A 15,817-nucleotide genomic window follows, 5' to 3' on the forward strand; every position below is an offset into this window, starting at 1 on the left:
GGGGGTTGTTTTGTGTTTTTAGAGTTACAGTAAATATCCCATTCATCACTTAATTGGTTTTTGGCTTTTGGATATTAAAGTCATAATTTTGTTTCTAAACTCATTTGGCCCACAGGTGGAAATGGTGTATTCATTGTTGTCAATGCTTGGTACTCATGATAAGGATGATATGTCGCGAACTTTGCTAGCTATGTCTAGCTCCCAAGACAGCTGTATATCCATGCGACAGTCTGGATGTCTTCCTCTCCTCATCCAGCTTTTACATGGCAATGACAAAGACTCTGTATTGTTGGGAAATTCCCGGGGCAGTAAAGAGGCTCGGGCCAGGGCCAGTGCAGCACTCCACAACATCATTCACTCACAGCCTGATGACAAGAGAGGCAGGCGTGAAATCCGAGTCCTTCATCTTTTGGAACAGATACGTGCTTACTGTGAAACCTGTTGGGAGTGGCAGGAAGCCCATGAACAAGGCATGGACCAGGACAAAAATCCAAGTATGTTCTCTTTGGTGTACATCATAGTGCATGTTTCAAAGCAAATGTGAGATTTTTAAATAGAAAACATTTTTAGTTAATATGCTGTCTTTATGACTAAGAGGAGGAAATTCACATCAGCCATTTGTGCTACTATCATGTTTAAAAGATTAAGTCTGTATTTCCCTAGAAAAATTTAGCAAAGGAAATGTTATGTGCACTACTATAAGAACAGTAAGTCAAGAGAAATTTATACAGTCATAGCATAGTAGGGCCTTAGTAGAGCTAGAAAGAACTTGAGCAATTATGTTGCCCATCTTTCACTTCATAGCTGAAGCTCATTTCATAGATGAAAGTGACTTTACGTAAGTTCCTTCAGCCATTGGTGTACAAACCATAATATTTTACATTTGCATATCATTATATTCAGGGGACACAGAGCATCGTTACATCTATTATATTATTTGCCCCTCACAACAACCTAGTGAAGTAGGAAGGGAAGGTATTATATCCATTTTACAGATGAAAAAACTGAGGCTCAAAAGAACTAAAGGACTTAACCATGGCCCTCACACCTAGTAAGTGGTAGACCCAGGAACAGAGCCCAGATCTCCTGACTCTCAGCTCAGTGCTTTTCCTACTGTACCATCCAGCTGTAGACAGTGGGCCCCAGTTGCTGGGAGTGATAATCTACCCAGCTCTTCACTCAGGAGGGGACCCTTAGACACCAGCCCCACTCCTTCAGGAGCAGCATGGGAGTTAGGACCTGTGGGGATATAACTTACTTCATTCCTGTAGCCAACAACCAAAAGCAGTAAGTATGTAAGGTAAGACCTTCCTTTCACCTGACAAGAACACACACACACACACACACACACGTGCACTACAAGTAGATGATTCTACTGTATCAGCCTATTGATGTGAAGAGGAGATGATGCAAACATGACTTATGAAGCTGTAGCAGATTTTTTAAAGCTTGGGTATGAAGATGAATTTATTTGAAATCTAAAAATGTTGAAGAATAAGAAAGGCCAGGTGTGGTGGTTCATGCCTGTAATCCTAGCAGTTTGGGAGACTGAGACAGGAGGATTGCTTGAGCCCAGGAGTTTAAGACCAGCTGGGCAGCATAGTGAGACACTGTCTCATTTTTAAAAAATTTTAAAAGAATAAGAAAAAAGGGATTGCCTTTCATACCTATTTGTCCTAGGGTGAGAGAACTAGTAAGATTTTTACTGGGAGAACATTGCCTTCCTGGATTGTTTTCTTTGGCTATCCACAATTATGTAATGACCCACATTTTGTACTCTTGATATTTGTTCTCAAAAAATTAAATAGAATAAAATAATATTTCTTTTGAGATTTTTTTTAAAAATTATGTCAAATGAGTTTTGAAACCTTGTGCATAGTATTGAATGTGGAGGTACATTTTCTTGGACACCCTTTTTAGAAATTTCTGTTTACTCTGTAGTATATCTGTCTAACTTTTTGTATTAGAGATCACATTTGTACACAGCCATATGCTTTTTTTTCTGTTTGTAGTGAGATGTGGTCTCACACAAGCGCCCAGACTATAATGCAGTGGTGCAATCACAGTTCACTGCAGCCTCAACCTCCCAGACTCAAGCACTCGTCCCACCTCAGCCTCCTGAGAGTATCTGGGACTACAAGCATGCGCCACCACAACTGACTAATTTTTTTTTTTTTTTAAAGAGATGGAGTTTTGCCATGTTTCCCAGGCTGTTCTTGAACTCCTTGAACTCAAGGATCTGCCCACTTCAGTGTTCCAAAGTGCTGGGATTCCTGGTGTGAGCCACCGCACCCAGCACCATGTGCTTTTAACCCACACTCATGATAGTAGTTTAAATAGAAATTATAAACAGTGGCTCGTACCTGTAATTCCAGCACTTCGGGAGGCCCGGGCAGGAGCGGCACTTAAGGCCAGGAGTTTGAGACTACCCTAGGCAACATAGCAAGACCCTATCTCTACAAAAATTTTTTAAAATTAGCTAGGGGCTGTGGGGTATGCCTGTAGTCCTAGCTGCTCCAGAGGCTGAGGCAGGAAGGTCACCTGAGCCCAGGAATACAAGGCTGCAGTGAAAGCTGTGATCATTCCACTCGAGCCTAGGCAACAGAGCAAGACCCTCTTTTGTTTTTTTTTTTTTTAAAGAAAGAAAGAAATTATAAACAAAATTAAATCATTTTATACAAAAATGTTTTTATTGTTTTGTATACTCAACATAATTTTAAATTATTAGCTATGTGAGTAATAGCATAAACCTCCAAGACTTATTCTAAGAGACTTAGTCAAGGGCAGATGAGTGGTAAACATTTTTATGGAAACAAAGCCTTTTGTTCTACATTTGTAGTATTTATTTGTCCTTTCAGCAAATATTTGATCCACTAAAATTCCATGAATTAGGGGTATACTAGTGATCCCTGCATATTTTTAAAGTACGATAAACATCATTGCTCTTTAAATAACAAAGCATTATGGTTTATGTTGATTTTATTTTTCAGTGCCAGCACCTGTTGAACATCAGATCTGTCCTGCTGTGTGTGTTCTAATGAAACTTTCATTTGATGAAGAGCATAGACATGCAATGAATGAACTAGGTAAGACGAAAATGTTTTTTAATGCCATAGACAATTACTGGTGGATATTTAAATCATGGTAGAAATTCAGTATAGTAAATAAAGATTTTTAGTCATTGATGAATTATGATATAAGGCCACCAACTTCTGCTATCAGCTGCTTCCTCTGTGTAGCAAAAAAAGGTACCCTGGTTTCCAGCAGAGAAAGGATCCTGAATCACAGAAACTGCTACCCTGTCATATACTAACTTTTTCAAAATCGAAGCCAGAGATTGAAAAACAATGACAAAATGGGTCACTCTTTGTCCCTTTTGCCAAAGTAGACTTTGTGTGTGCCAGCTGATGAGGATGTTAATTTGAATTATTTTGAAATGTGGAGCTAGTGTTTTGTGATTGAACTCAGTCACTTTTGATGAGCATCAGAGGGAATTATTATTAAGATTTTCATTTATCTTCATGGTTATCGGTACTTTACAGGATTTTCATCATAAGCAGCCTGGTATCTTTGAAACTGGTTAATATAGAAAAGTATTATGCTTTAAGTCAGAAACATTTCATTAACTTTGGAATGATTACTCCTTTAGGTATGTATTTTCACGCACTAAACCTTATATAACCAGCAGTGCACTCCATTTTTTATATAACGGGTTTTCTTTGATTTGTAGGTTCATTTTGTACATGTGGTATTTATAAATTGCATCATGCTGAACCATCTCATGTGAACTGGATCTCTCTAGTCATGCCACAAGCAGGAACCATACACTTAATTCCCATTTTAGTGTAATTGTGCCCTTGCATTTTGTGCCGTTTATGTTACATTATGTTCCAGCTCCCACTTTATATTCCTACCCCCTCATCGTTTCATTCGTCATTTATCTTAAAAGTGATGAAGTCATGAGACTCTTACACAGAGAACATGAACAGCCAAAAGTATTGTCCTTCAGAGTCATCACTTTGGGAGGCTCTGCACCTTAAGATTTCAGGCCTGCCCTCTGGCCATGCTTTCCTTCCTAGTGGCCTAGCAATTGGCCTCCCTGATTCTCTTTCCTCCCCCTGGTCTCCTGTGGAATCTCAGTTAATCTTATGAATTCTCCCCTCCTTAGTACAATCTCAGCATTTGTGAACATTTTAAATTTTTTAAAATGCTAATCATAACAGGAAGGGGATAAAAAATCATGAATAAACAGGAAAACATTTAATTTTAAGATACCTCAAAAGTTATTCTGTAAATGTTCCTGTGTTCCAGTGGACTGTAGACTAGGACTGAGACATTAATTATCTGGATTTCAAAATAAAACCTAGACTCAGTATTTGTTCCTCTTCCTTCTTCAGGTAGGAAGGCTACCCGGGGCATTTCATCACAGGAGCTAGGGCAGGGGCTTTCAGGTGAGGAGCAGGATGGGGCCTCTGGGGGTGTGACTGCTGGGGACATAGCCACAGGGGATTACCTTCTTCTCACTCCTTACCTCCAGATTTGCACTGGGGCAGAAGGAGGATTAGGGTTTGTGGATTACAGGGAGATAATAGTATAAGACAGCACAAGGTTTTGGCATTAAGGGATAAGGAAAAAAGAAATCCCAAATAGGTGAAGGGGAATTCCTTAGTTCAGCCAGCTGGGATGGTCGTTTGTACATATATGAAGATTCTACAACTATTAGTCATTTACGTTTGCACTTATTAGTATTAGAAGTTTTAGACTATAATTTCCATGATGTATGTTTATTGATTCTCAAATCTACCCCAGAAACTGTGCTAGGCACTAGATTTTTATAATGATTAGGACCTGGTCCTGGCTTTCAAGGAACTCACGGTTTATTTGCATTAATATTTCACAAAATATCTTAATCATAATGATCACCCAGAGGCACTCACCAAACTGCAGATTTTCTGGCCTTGTAGCAAATAGAATCTCCAGGGGAAGGGCCTAGGAATCAATGTGATAAGTGGCCTGGCTGATTCTTATGTTCAGGAAATTTTGTGAAACACCAATAGAATATTCTTGTTGAGCCTGTGATATTTATTTTAGAACAAGGCATTTCATGCCAATGGTGACTATCTAAACCACATAAAACAAAAGTAATATACTTTTTAAAATTATCAGTCTTTCTTTTGTTCATAAGAGTCTAAATTAAGGATTCTGTTGAATGTCACCTGAGTCTGTTGGTGCTCTACTATCGGTAGTTTTACCCTATTGGGCAATACTTTGGTCTGTTTAGACCACTGTTTGCTAACAGGCACCAAGAAAATTGTGGAAGGACATGTTCATCATCTTTGCGTTACCATGAAACATCCTGATTTTTCTTAGAGCAACCACTTTTTACTTGTATCAGTCCAGTCATGAATTTGCATATTTTAGCAAATCCATTTATAGTTTTAACCTATGAATTCTATTCTATGCCTCAGAATTCTCTGAAATCTTTTCATTTGCGTGAAGTCAAAAAGCACTTCCTCTTTTATCTGATAGTCTAAATTTTTTTGAATATTCTTTTTTTATTAGCCATGTTCTTCCTGAATCTCTTGATATCTGCCACATTCTTATTTAATCTTTATTTTCAGTATCAAGTCCTAAGATTTTTAGTTTTTCCATACAAGAGTACTCAACTCTTTGATCATGTCGTGCCTTCTTGGCATCTTCTTTAGGTGCATTTTATCTTTCTTAAGAAAGTATCGCAGTTACTGTCACACCAGGCAAGATTTTATACAGACAAAAGGCATAGTTTGTTTTGTTGTGGTATTGATCCTCTGCTTTAAAATACCCGACATCTTGGCGATCTCATTAGTATACCAGGCCACAGTCTTAAGGTCTTCTATGTCAATTTCATGGGTCAAAATTCTCAGTTCTTTTACAGGCTCCTTTTCTTTCACCCAAGTGTAAAATGGTGGAATTCCTTGAAGCTCTGCCCTAGGCTCTCTTCCTTTCTCTCTGTGCTTCTGTTACAGTTTTTGTTTTCATTTTCAAATTTACAGCTCAATCTGAGTTCTCTCCCTGAGTTTTAGACACATTATTGAACTGATTATGTGACATCTTCCCTTAGGTGGTATTTTAGACACTTCTAACTCAACTGTCACAAAGTGAATTCGTAATCTTTCGCATCCCTGAATCTCATCTTTTCCCAGTTTCCTTTTCTCAGAAATTCCAACCCAGTTGCTCAAACCAAAATCTTGGAAGGCATTCACGATGCCATCCTTATCCCCTGCAAATAGTAACTGACTGCTTTAATTCTACTACTTAAAAATATCTTAAGTCATCGCTCTTCTCTTCATCCCCAGTCCAAGCCACCATCATCTCTCCTGTTCTGCAATACTTTGTCTTACTTCTCTTCCCATTTCCACTGACAGTCCATTTTGTTCACTGAAACCATAGTAATCTGTTTAGAATGTGCATCTAATTATTCCTTTTTCTGCGTAAAATCTTTAATATGGCACATAAAGTCTTAAGTGATCTGGCATCTACCTATGTTTATAGCCTCATTTTGTGGCCCTCTCCTTGCTGTTAAATATTTCAGGCCCAGGGGCCCTTTTGCATGCTGTTTCCTTTGCCTAGAATGTGTCTTTCTTCTTCCTTCCCCACCCTTGTTACATATGCATTCATCTGGCTGGACCTGGTAGCTCATGCCTGTAATCCCAGCACTTTGGGAGACCAAGGCAGGAGAATCACTTGAACCTAGGAGTTCGCGACCAGCTTGGGCAACATAGTGGTACCCTGTCTCTACCAAAATAAAAAAATTTAAAAAAGATATACATTCATCCTTTACGTTTCAACTTAAACATTAAAACATTATTTCCTCAGCCTTTTTCTTAAGGAACCTAATCCCAGGTCTAGGTTAAGTCCACCTATTATATCACCCTGTGCTTCTACATAGTTCATCTATCTTTGCTCCAATCTGTACGCTCTTCATAAAGACAATGACTGATTTTTGTTCACTGTCTATGTGTTTTGCCATTGTTGCAGGTGAATGGAGGAAAATTTTCCTAAATAGGATTTGGATTTTCTTTAACCAAATTAATTTTCACTTACCTACATTCAAACATGTCTGTCATTCCTGCTAGTCATAAAGTTTTACATAAATATTCCTACATTTAAATCCCTTGGCTTGGAATTCTTGAGCCAAGACAGAACTTTGTTTTACAAACTTGCAAGATTCTTCTGCATATTGAACTTTCCAGACCACTTATAAAAATATTAATGTACTGGCTCTTTTTCAGATTAATGACCTATTTAGACTTCTAGTGTCCAAGAATTGCCTGTTCATATTCATCTTTTTCTTTCTGAGTCCCATGATGATTATTTGATGAATTATATTTTGTATAGCCTCCACATGCATTTTTCTCTTTTGTTCACTTCCTTACCATTTTGCTTCACTTTTTTTTTTTTACTGCTTCCTTTGTGTCTTTCCCATTCCTTTCCCTTTGTTTTCTCCTTGACTTCCTAGTATTGGCCATTGTGGGCATTGTTGAGCATTTTCAGTGGAAAGAATCAGGAAAAAAAGTGCTAAATCTTAGTATAGTTAATATTTGATATAATCAAAGAGAAGTAAGAAATGTATTTAAAAACACAAATTAGTAGTTTTATATAACTTAATAATAAATTGAACAGATAATTTTTGTAATAAAAAAATTTTAGTTTTTCTTCATGCACAGTTTCATTTAAAGGCATCAGTATTCCTAAGGGTAATTATTTGCCAAAAAAAAAAAAAAATTAGGCCACAGTGTGTGACAATAAAGAGTGTTTATAAAGCCCTCATAATAAGAAGAAGTTACCTTTTTCTGCTTATGTTCAGGAAGAACTAGTGTTAGAAAACAGCCTTCTTCACTGTTGGCAAGGTGGAGTGTATATGCAGTAAATAGAAAATAGTTATTATTTCACTCAGTAAGATAAGGGGCTGGAGGGTGGAGAAACTGGCATAAAATGGAATAGTTGTCAGTTGTACTTTATAAATATACAAAAGTTCTTTATAACAGTTTTTGTGGCTTATAATTCTAAAGGTGAATTTAAACCATATATTCTCATTCATTGAGATTCTTTTCCCTAATACTTAAGTTACCAACTTGGTACCAGTTTGTTTTATTTTAGATGATTGTCTTTTTCCTCTTGCCCTTTTTAAATTAGGGGGACTACAGGCCATTGCAGAATTATTGCAAGTGGACTGTGAAATGTATGGGCTTACTAATGACCACTACAGTATTACACTAAGACGATATGCTGGAATGGCTTTGACAAACTTGACTTTCGGAGATGTAGCCAACAAGGTATGTTTTTATAACATATATTTCTTAAGATAGCTCAGGTATGAGTTAATTTACTTTCATAAAAACACATTTTACTGATTTTCTTGTCACTCTCCTCATTAAACGATGACTGATAAAAACCTGTGCTTCACTTTCGCTTGTCTTTACTCATTTGGTTGTCTTAAGCCTAAACAAAGGCAAAGGTACATCTAAAGATGGAACACAGTAGTGAATTTATGTAATTGCATTAAAAACACTGTTCATACGAATATACTTATAGGGATCATTTCTGTGATCCATTACTAGAGAATTTTGTCTGACTATGTAGAATTAAAAAATAAAAGATAAAACACTTCCTAGGAATGGGATTTAAAATCTGAAAATTCTTACGACCAAGGCAAGTGTTAACACACACATTGATTCCATTCAAATAAGAGGCTTTACTCTAAAACCTGTTGCTTATCATTTCTCACCACTTATTCACTTTATTTCTCTAGTTTGGCAAAGGAAGAACAGATAGCAAAGAATTAAGATAATATTTGTCTTTTATTTAGGTAATCTTATTCTAGATTTTTTATGAGCAAAATATCAGTTATGATTAAAACAAAATGATGAAAACTGAATTAGACATTTAATAGCCAGAAATAAAGCTTGGCTTCAAGTTGTCTTGTTGATGATCCTCTGTTCTGTATCTAATTTACAGGCTACACTATGCTCTATGAAAGGCTGCATGAGAGCACTTGTGGCCCAACTAAAATCTGAAAGTGAAGACTTACAGCAGGTACTATTTAGAATTTCAACTGTTTTTCTCTCTTTTTCTTTGAGGCAGGGTCTCACTCTGTCACCCAGGCTAGAGGGCAGTGGTGCAATCTCAACTCACTGCAACCTCTGCCTCCAGGGTTCAAGCAATCCTCCCACTTCAGCCTCTCAAGGCTGGGCTGACAGGTGCACGCCACCATGCCAAATGAATTTTTGTATTTTTTGTAGAGACAGGGTTTCACCACTCCTAGGCTCAAGCAATCTGCCCACCTTAACATCTCAAAGTGCTGGGATTTACAGGTGTGTGCCACCACTCCCAGCTAATATCCTGATTTAGATTGTTGCTCAGTATTTAGTATCTCATGTATAAAAGATAGTTCCATTAACACTAGAAAAAGAAAAATAATTATGTTGTAGTTATACTGTAGGAAATCTTTTTGGCACTGTAGTAGCATTTAGGAGGAATTTAAAAAAGAAAAAAAAAAAGTAAAGAAAAAAAAAAAAACAGGATCTCCCTCTCTTGCCCAGGCTGGAGTGCAGTGGTGCAATTATGGCTCATAGTAACCTTAAGCTCCTGGGATCCTCCTGCCTCAGCCTCCCAAGTAGGTAGGACTACTGCAGGTGCATGCCACCATGCCCAGCTAATTTTTAAAAAGTTTTTGTAGAGACAGTGTCTCACTGTGTTACCCAGGAAGGTCTTGAGCTCCTGGTCTCAGGAGATCCTCCTGCCTCAGCCTCCCAAAGTGATAGGATTACAGGCATGAGTCACCACGGCTTGCCAGAATTTCTTTCTTAATAGATTTCTGTTCTTACCTCTAGCATTAAAAACGAAAAAGCAACTAGTATGAATGATTTTATGTAAAAATTAATCTAAAATTGATTAATTTGCAGGTTATTGCAAGTGTTTTGCGGAATTTGTCTTGGCGAGCAGATGTAAATAGTAAAAAGACGTTGCGGGAAGTCGGAAGTGTGAAAGCATTGATGGAATGTGCTTTAGAAGTTAAAAAGGTACCTTTGAAAACATTTAGTACTATAATATGAATTTCATGTTTGGCTTTTTTTTTTTTTTTTGCTGCCTTCTTTTAGCCATGAGATTCCCTAGTTTCTTACCTGTGTATTATTTAGTACTATAATAAGAATTTCATGTTTGGCTTTTTTTGCTGCCTACTTTTAGCCATGAGATTCCCTAATTTCTTTTTTTTTTTTTTTTTTTTTGGAGACGGAATCTCATTCTGTTGCCCGGGGTGGAGTGCGGTGGCCTGATCTTGGCTCACTGCAACTTCCGCCTCCCACGTTCAAGTGATTCTCCTGCCTCAGCCTCCTGAGTAGCTGGGATTACAGGCGCACGCCACCACTCCCAGCTAATTGTATTTTTAGTAGAGATGGGGTTTCACCATATTGGTAAGGCTGGTCTCAAACTACTCCTGACCTTGTGGTCCGCCCACCTCAGCCTCCCAAAGTGCTGGGATTACAGGCGCAAGCCACCATGCCTGGCCTAGATTTCCTAATTTCTTACCTGTTTATCTCACCAGTCCATAGTTTTAGAGTACCACAAACTCCTAAAGTACTAAGATAGAAAAGATTATACAAGGGAATTTAATGTATATCAGGGTTTCTCAGCCTCAGCACTATAGACATTTTTGACCAGATAATTCTTCGTTTTGCTGGGGCTGACCTGTGCATTGTAGATTGTTTAGCAGCATCCCTGGCCTTTGCCAACTGGCTACCAATATACCCTCCCCCTAGTTATGCTAATCAAAATTGCCTCCAGATATTGTCAGATGTCCCTGGGAGGGAGGAAGGACAATGTCACCACCAGTTAAGAATCACTGGTATAAGTGTTACCTTTGTGCTCTCCAAATCTCAATCCCCTCAAATTTTGATGGTCAACTTATCAAGAGGTGATCAGAGCCAAGGGTGAGGAATCGTCAAATAATAATTTGTTTACAGAAGGAAATATCTCCAGGCAGTCCATCTGCTTCAGAAACTAGGCTAAATTTAAAAAGAAAAAAAAAAAAAAGTAAACTTGAAATCTGAGAGGGACCAAGCAAGTTGTCTTAGCTAGTCTAGGTTTCCTTTCACCCAGCTAGTCCTCCTACACCCACAGCCTACATGTTCTTCAAAACTTTCCTTTTCAGAGAAGGCAAAAGGTTTGTTTTTTGTTGGTTTAGTTATGCATTTTTGGTAAAGTATTTTATTCTTGGAAAACCCTTGAAAATTTATTAGATAGAAAAGCATTCAGCTAAATTATTAGTTATAAAGATGATATTCAAATATGCTTAGCATCTGCATAAAAATACCTGTAACACTGTTGAATGGATAGAAGACATTTCAGAAAAGAACATGGCCAATAAACCCTTGAAAAGATACTTAATATCATTAATCATCAGGGAATGCAAATTAAAACTACAACGAGATACCATTATGCATATCATATTGGTTAAAATTTAAGAGATTGACCATGCATTTTCAAGGATGTTGAGCAGCTGGAAATCATGTATTCTGCTAGTGGGAGTGTAAAATGGTATAATCACTTTGGAGAACATTTGGCAGTGTTTTTAAGTTAAACACACCTACCATATGACCCAGCCATTCCACTTCTAAGTATTTACCCAAGAGGAACAAAAACTTACGCTGTCACGAAGACTTACACACAAATATCCACAATAATTTATTTATGATAGCCAAAAACTAGAAATAACTATGTCTGTCAGCAGGTGAATGGTAAGCATATTGTGGAATATTTGTACAAAGTAATATGACTCGACTGTGAAAAAGAATAACTATTGATACATGCAGTAATCTGTAGTGACAGAAAACAGATTAGTGGTGGCCTGGGGTTGGGAGTGGAAGGGAAGGGGAGGATTACGAGAGGGTACTAGGAAACTTTTGGGGATGATATAAATGTTTGTTATCTTGATTGGACTGGCGGTTTTATGGGTGTATACATGCATGAAAAATTATCAAATTGTAAACTTGAAATGTGTGCAGTTTATTGTTCATCAATTATATTTCAATAAAGTTCAAAAAAATTAGTGCTTGCACACTTAAGTACTCCTAATCTAATAACCCTGTGTAGTTTCAGAAAGATTTAATGTGTGTGTGTATTATGAGAATTTGCACTGCTGCTAACTGGTTCATGACTTAATTCTCTTTCAAGGACCTAAACTCTTCTATAATTTTTTTTTTGAGATGGAGTCTTGCTCTGACACCAGGCTAGAGTGCAATGGCAGGATCTTGGCTAACTGCAACCTCTGACTCCCTGGTTCAAGTGATTCTCCTGCCTCAGCCTCCCAAGTAGCTGGAATTATAGGCATGCACCACCACGCCCAGCTAGTTTTTGTATTTTTAGTAGAGACGGGGTTTCACCATGTTGGCCAGGATGGTCTCCATCTCTTGACCTCGTGATCTGCCTGCCCTGGCCTCCCAAAGTGCTGGGATTACAGGGGGGATATAATGCATGGTCAGTCTTCGAAAAACTAGCCATCAGAAATGTATAATACCCAGTTCTGATTTGGGCCCAATTCTGATTAGCAGTGTTAGAATTTATTTATTTTTCCCTCTTTTTCTACATTTAGTGCAGCAGTCATGAACATTCTTTTTCTGTTTTTCATTCAACATCAGTTCCATCTCAACTTCAGCTACTAATGAGCAAGAGAATCAGAACTACCTTCTAGCTCTCCTGCGTGTTCTGCATCACTTTAACTCACTCAGAGCTCTTACTCTAGAGCCTTTCCTTGACCAGCACTCTGTGCTCCGTTCACTTAAAGCTGTTGGTCCCTTACTCTTGTCTTCTACATCTTCTCTACTGGATCCTTCTTTTTTGTTTCAGCTCTCTAGAAGAAGCCCAATATTTTGAAAACAAAAATTTTCTGTGACTTCTTCTGTTACAGTGTTTCTCTTTTCCAGTAACAACCAAAACCCTGAACAAGTCACTTGCTTCATTTCTAAACTGGCTGTACTATCTTGAATTCCTCCTAATTTTGCTTCTGATACAACCCTTCTCCTTGATCATAGAGTCTAGATTTGTAGATTTAAGTTTTTCTATTCTACCTTCACCTGTATTTTATACTTTTTGGTCACTCACTTTTACTGTTACTACTTATATTAATAACCTCTAATTTATTTTGTGTCTTCTAATTCGAACTATAAAAACATTTTTGAAACAAAACCCCTGGCCCTTGACATGTAGCCCCACAGAGAGGAACTTTTATATTTTTCTACCTTCAACTCTCAACTCTGGGCCAGTTGCAGCTTAATTCAGTCCTTTAAATTCTTGCTTTTTTTTGTTCTCGGGGTACTTGGAGTGCCCCATCTTTATCTCAGTCACATGTAATTAAAATTGGGCTCATCTTGATTGATGTGAGAAGGATAAAAGCACTTCTTGCATAAAAGCACCTTCTATCTGCCTCCTACCACTTATCTGACAAATTATGTCTAAACCTGCTTCTAGATTGTTTTGTTCACTTAATTTCTTGATGAAGAGAATAAAGTAGCTCACTATCTATTGGGTTAGACCCAAAATGTTTGCTGTGACATTCAAGGCCTGGCTTTTGTCTCTCTGAACTTATTTTTCACTGTTCCCCATCATGGACTGTGATCTCCTTTGCATCTTCTTTCTGGGTCTTCAGTGCTCTGGCACTGATTCTCACTTCCCTGCCTTTCCTCATTCTACTTCCCCTGCCAGCAGCAACTGGCTTCTCGTCTCTCTCAATGTACAGGTCTTATCCTCCTAAACAGCTGTTCTCCTCCATGAAATATTTGATTGGTTTGATTAAATTCAGGCTGTAATAAGTTTTCCTTTGGAGCATTTGTTTCATGTATGTTTTTGTATCTTTTTTTCCCCCAAAGCAAATTGCTAGCACCTTCAATCACAGGTATCAGTTTGCTATGTTTGTATCCTCTGGAGTGCCTCTCATTTGCAGTAGGCACAGAGTTGATTTCTAATTAATGTTTGTTTCCTGATGGATATATAGTAAGAAGACAGATTGACATCACCATCATGGCAAGTTGTGGGTTTGGGGTTTTTTTGGGGTTTTTTTGTTTTTTTGGTTTTTTTGGTTGTGGTTTTGCTTTTGCTTTTTTGAGACAAGGCCACACAGCCTTGACTCCCTGGGCTCAAGCTATCCTCCCACCTCAGACTCTCAAGTAGCTGGATCTCTAGGTGTGCACCACCATGCCTGGCTGATTTTTTTTTTTTTTTGAGACCGAGTCTTACTCTGTCACCCAGACTGGAGTACAGTTGCACAATCTCGGCTCACTGCAACCTCTGCCTCCCTGATTCAAGCGATTCCCCTGCCTCACCCTCCCAGGTAGCTAGGATTACAGGCACCCACCACCACACCTGGCTAATTTTTTGTATTTTAGCAGAGATGGGGTTTCACCATATTGGTCAGGATGGTCTCGATCTCCTGACCTCGTGATCCGCCCACCTTGGCCTCCCAAAGTACTGGGATTACAGGCATGAGCCATTGCGCCTGGCCGCCTGGCTACTTTTTATGTTTTTTGTAGAGATTGGGTATTGCCATGTTGCCCAGGCTGGTTTTTAACTCCTAGGCTTAAGCGATCCTCCCACCTCAGCCTCCCAAAGTTCTGGGCCTGAAGGCATAGAGCCATCGCACCCAGCACATGGCAAGTTTTGACCAAATACCTTTAATTGTGTATCAAAGTGTTTCTGTGGCAATTACAATTTGACAGTTGACTTTGATAATCGTATGTTAGGAAGTTCCAGGTTTTCGTAATTTGTTATGTGGGGAATTTTAAGAAATTATAGCTTTTCTAGTACCCTTTATTGTTTTTATAAATTACATTGTTAATTTTGAAGCAACCACATATATATAATGCTTTTTATATAAACAGAATATTGTATATACGACACTGCAACTCGCTCTTGTCATTTGATAATACTTCTAAGATATCTTTCCATATCTATGCATGGTTTACAGAATTTTTTAAATCTGCTTTTTTTTTTTTTTTTTTGAGACAGGGTCTCACTCTGTCAACCAGGCTTGAGTGCAGTGGCACGATCATGGCTTACTGCAGCCTTGACCTCCCAGGCTCAAGTGATCCTCCCAAGTAGCTGTGACTACAGGCACGTGTCACCATACCCAGCTAATTTTTTTTGTATTTTTTGTACGGACGAGATTTCACCATGTTGCCCAGGCTGGTCTCAAACTCCTAAACTCCCAATCACACCATTCAGCCTTCCAAAGTGCTGGGATTACAGGCAATGAGCCACCACGCCCGGCCTTTTTTGTTTTTTTTGTTTTTGTTTTTTTGAGACAGTTTCACTCTGTCACCCAGGCTGGAGTGCAATGGTGTAATCTTGGCTCACTGCAACCTTTGCCTCCCAGGTTCAAGCAATTCTTCCACCTCAGCCTCCCAAGTAGCTGGAATTACAGGCACCCACCATCATGCCCAGCTAATTTTTTTTTTTTTTTGTATTTTTGTAGAGACGGGGTTTTACCACGTTGGCAAGGCTGGTTTTGAACTCCTGACCTCAGATGATCCACCCGTCAGCCTCCCAAAGTGCTGGGATTACAGGCATGAGCCACTGTGCCCGGCCACATGCTGGGCCTTAATCCACTTCCTATTCACATTTTTTTTCTTTATTTCAAGCAACCCCAGCCTCAGAATAACCCACATTCTATTCTGAAAATGTTTTCTTTTCATAATGCACATCAGTTGTGCTTCATATTCTAAGATGTGTGTACTATCTAAACACTTAGAATAAAGTTTATAAAAGTCATTAGTTAAATATTGTG

At 38.4% G+C, this 15,817-nt stretch overlaps 1 protein-coding gene across 45 annotated transcripts in view; it reads left to right on the forward strand.

The window, feature by feature from the left end:
• APC (APC regulator of WNT signaling pathway) overlaps positions 1-15,817 on the forward strand; it is a 143,905-nt gene that overhangs the window by 116,587 nt on the left and 11,501 nt on the right. For 13 of the 45 annotated variants that reach the window (XM_065545851.2, XM_073994050.1, XM_015451782.4 and 10 more), the window contains 6 exons: positions 116-494; positions 2,991-3,086; positions 4,398-4,451; positions 8,176-8,315; positions 8,998-9,075; positions 9,945-10,061. In XM_065545851.2, the coding sequence (XP_065401923.1) occupies positions 116-494; positions 2,991-3,086; positions 4,398-4,451; positions 8,176-8,315; positions 8,998-9,075; positions 9,945-10,061 (864 nt within the window). The remainder of the gene's footprint in view (positions 1-115; positions 495-2,990; positions 3,087-4,397; positions 4,452-8,175; positions 8,316-8,997; positions 9,076-9,944; positions 10,062-15,817) is intronic. The other 32 variants (XM_065545856.2, XM_073994054.1, XM_005557509.5 and 29 more) reach the window with 3 other exon arrangements.

Source organism: Macaca fascicularis, chromosome 6 (assembly GCF_037993035.2).
Source record: "Macaca fascicularis isolate 582-1 chromosome 6, T2T-MFA8v1.1".
Lineage (NCBI taxonomy): Eukaryota > Metazoa > Chordata > Mammalia > Primates > Cercopithecidae > Macaca > Macaca fascicularis.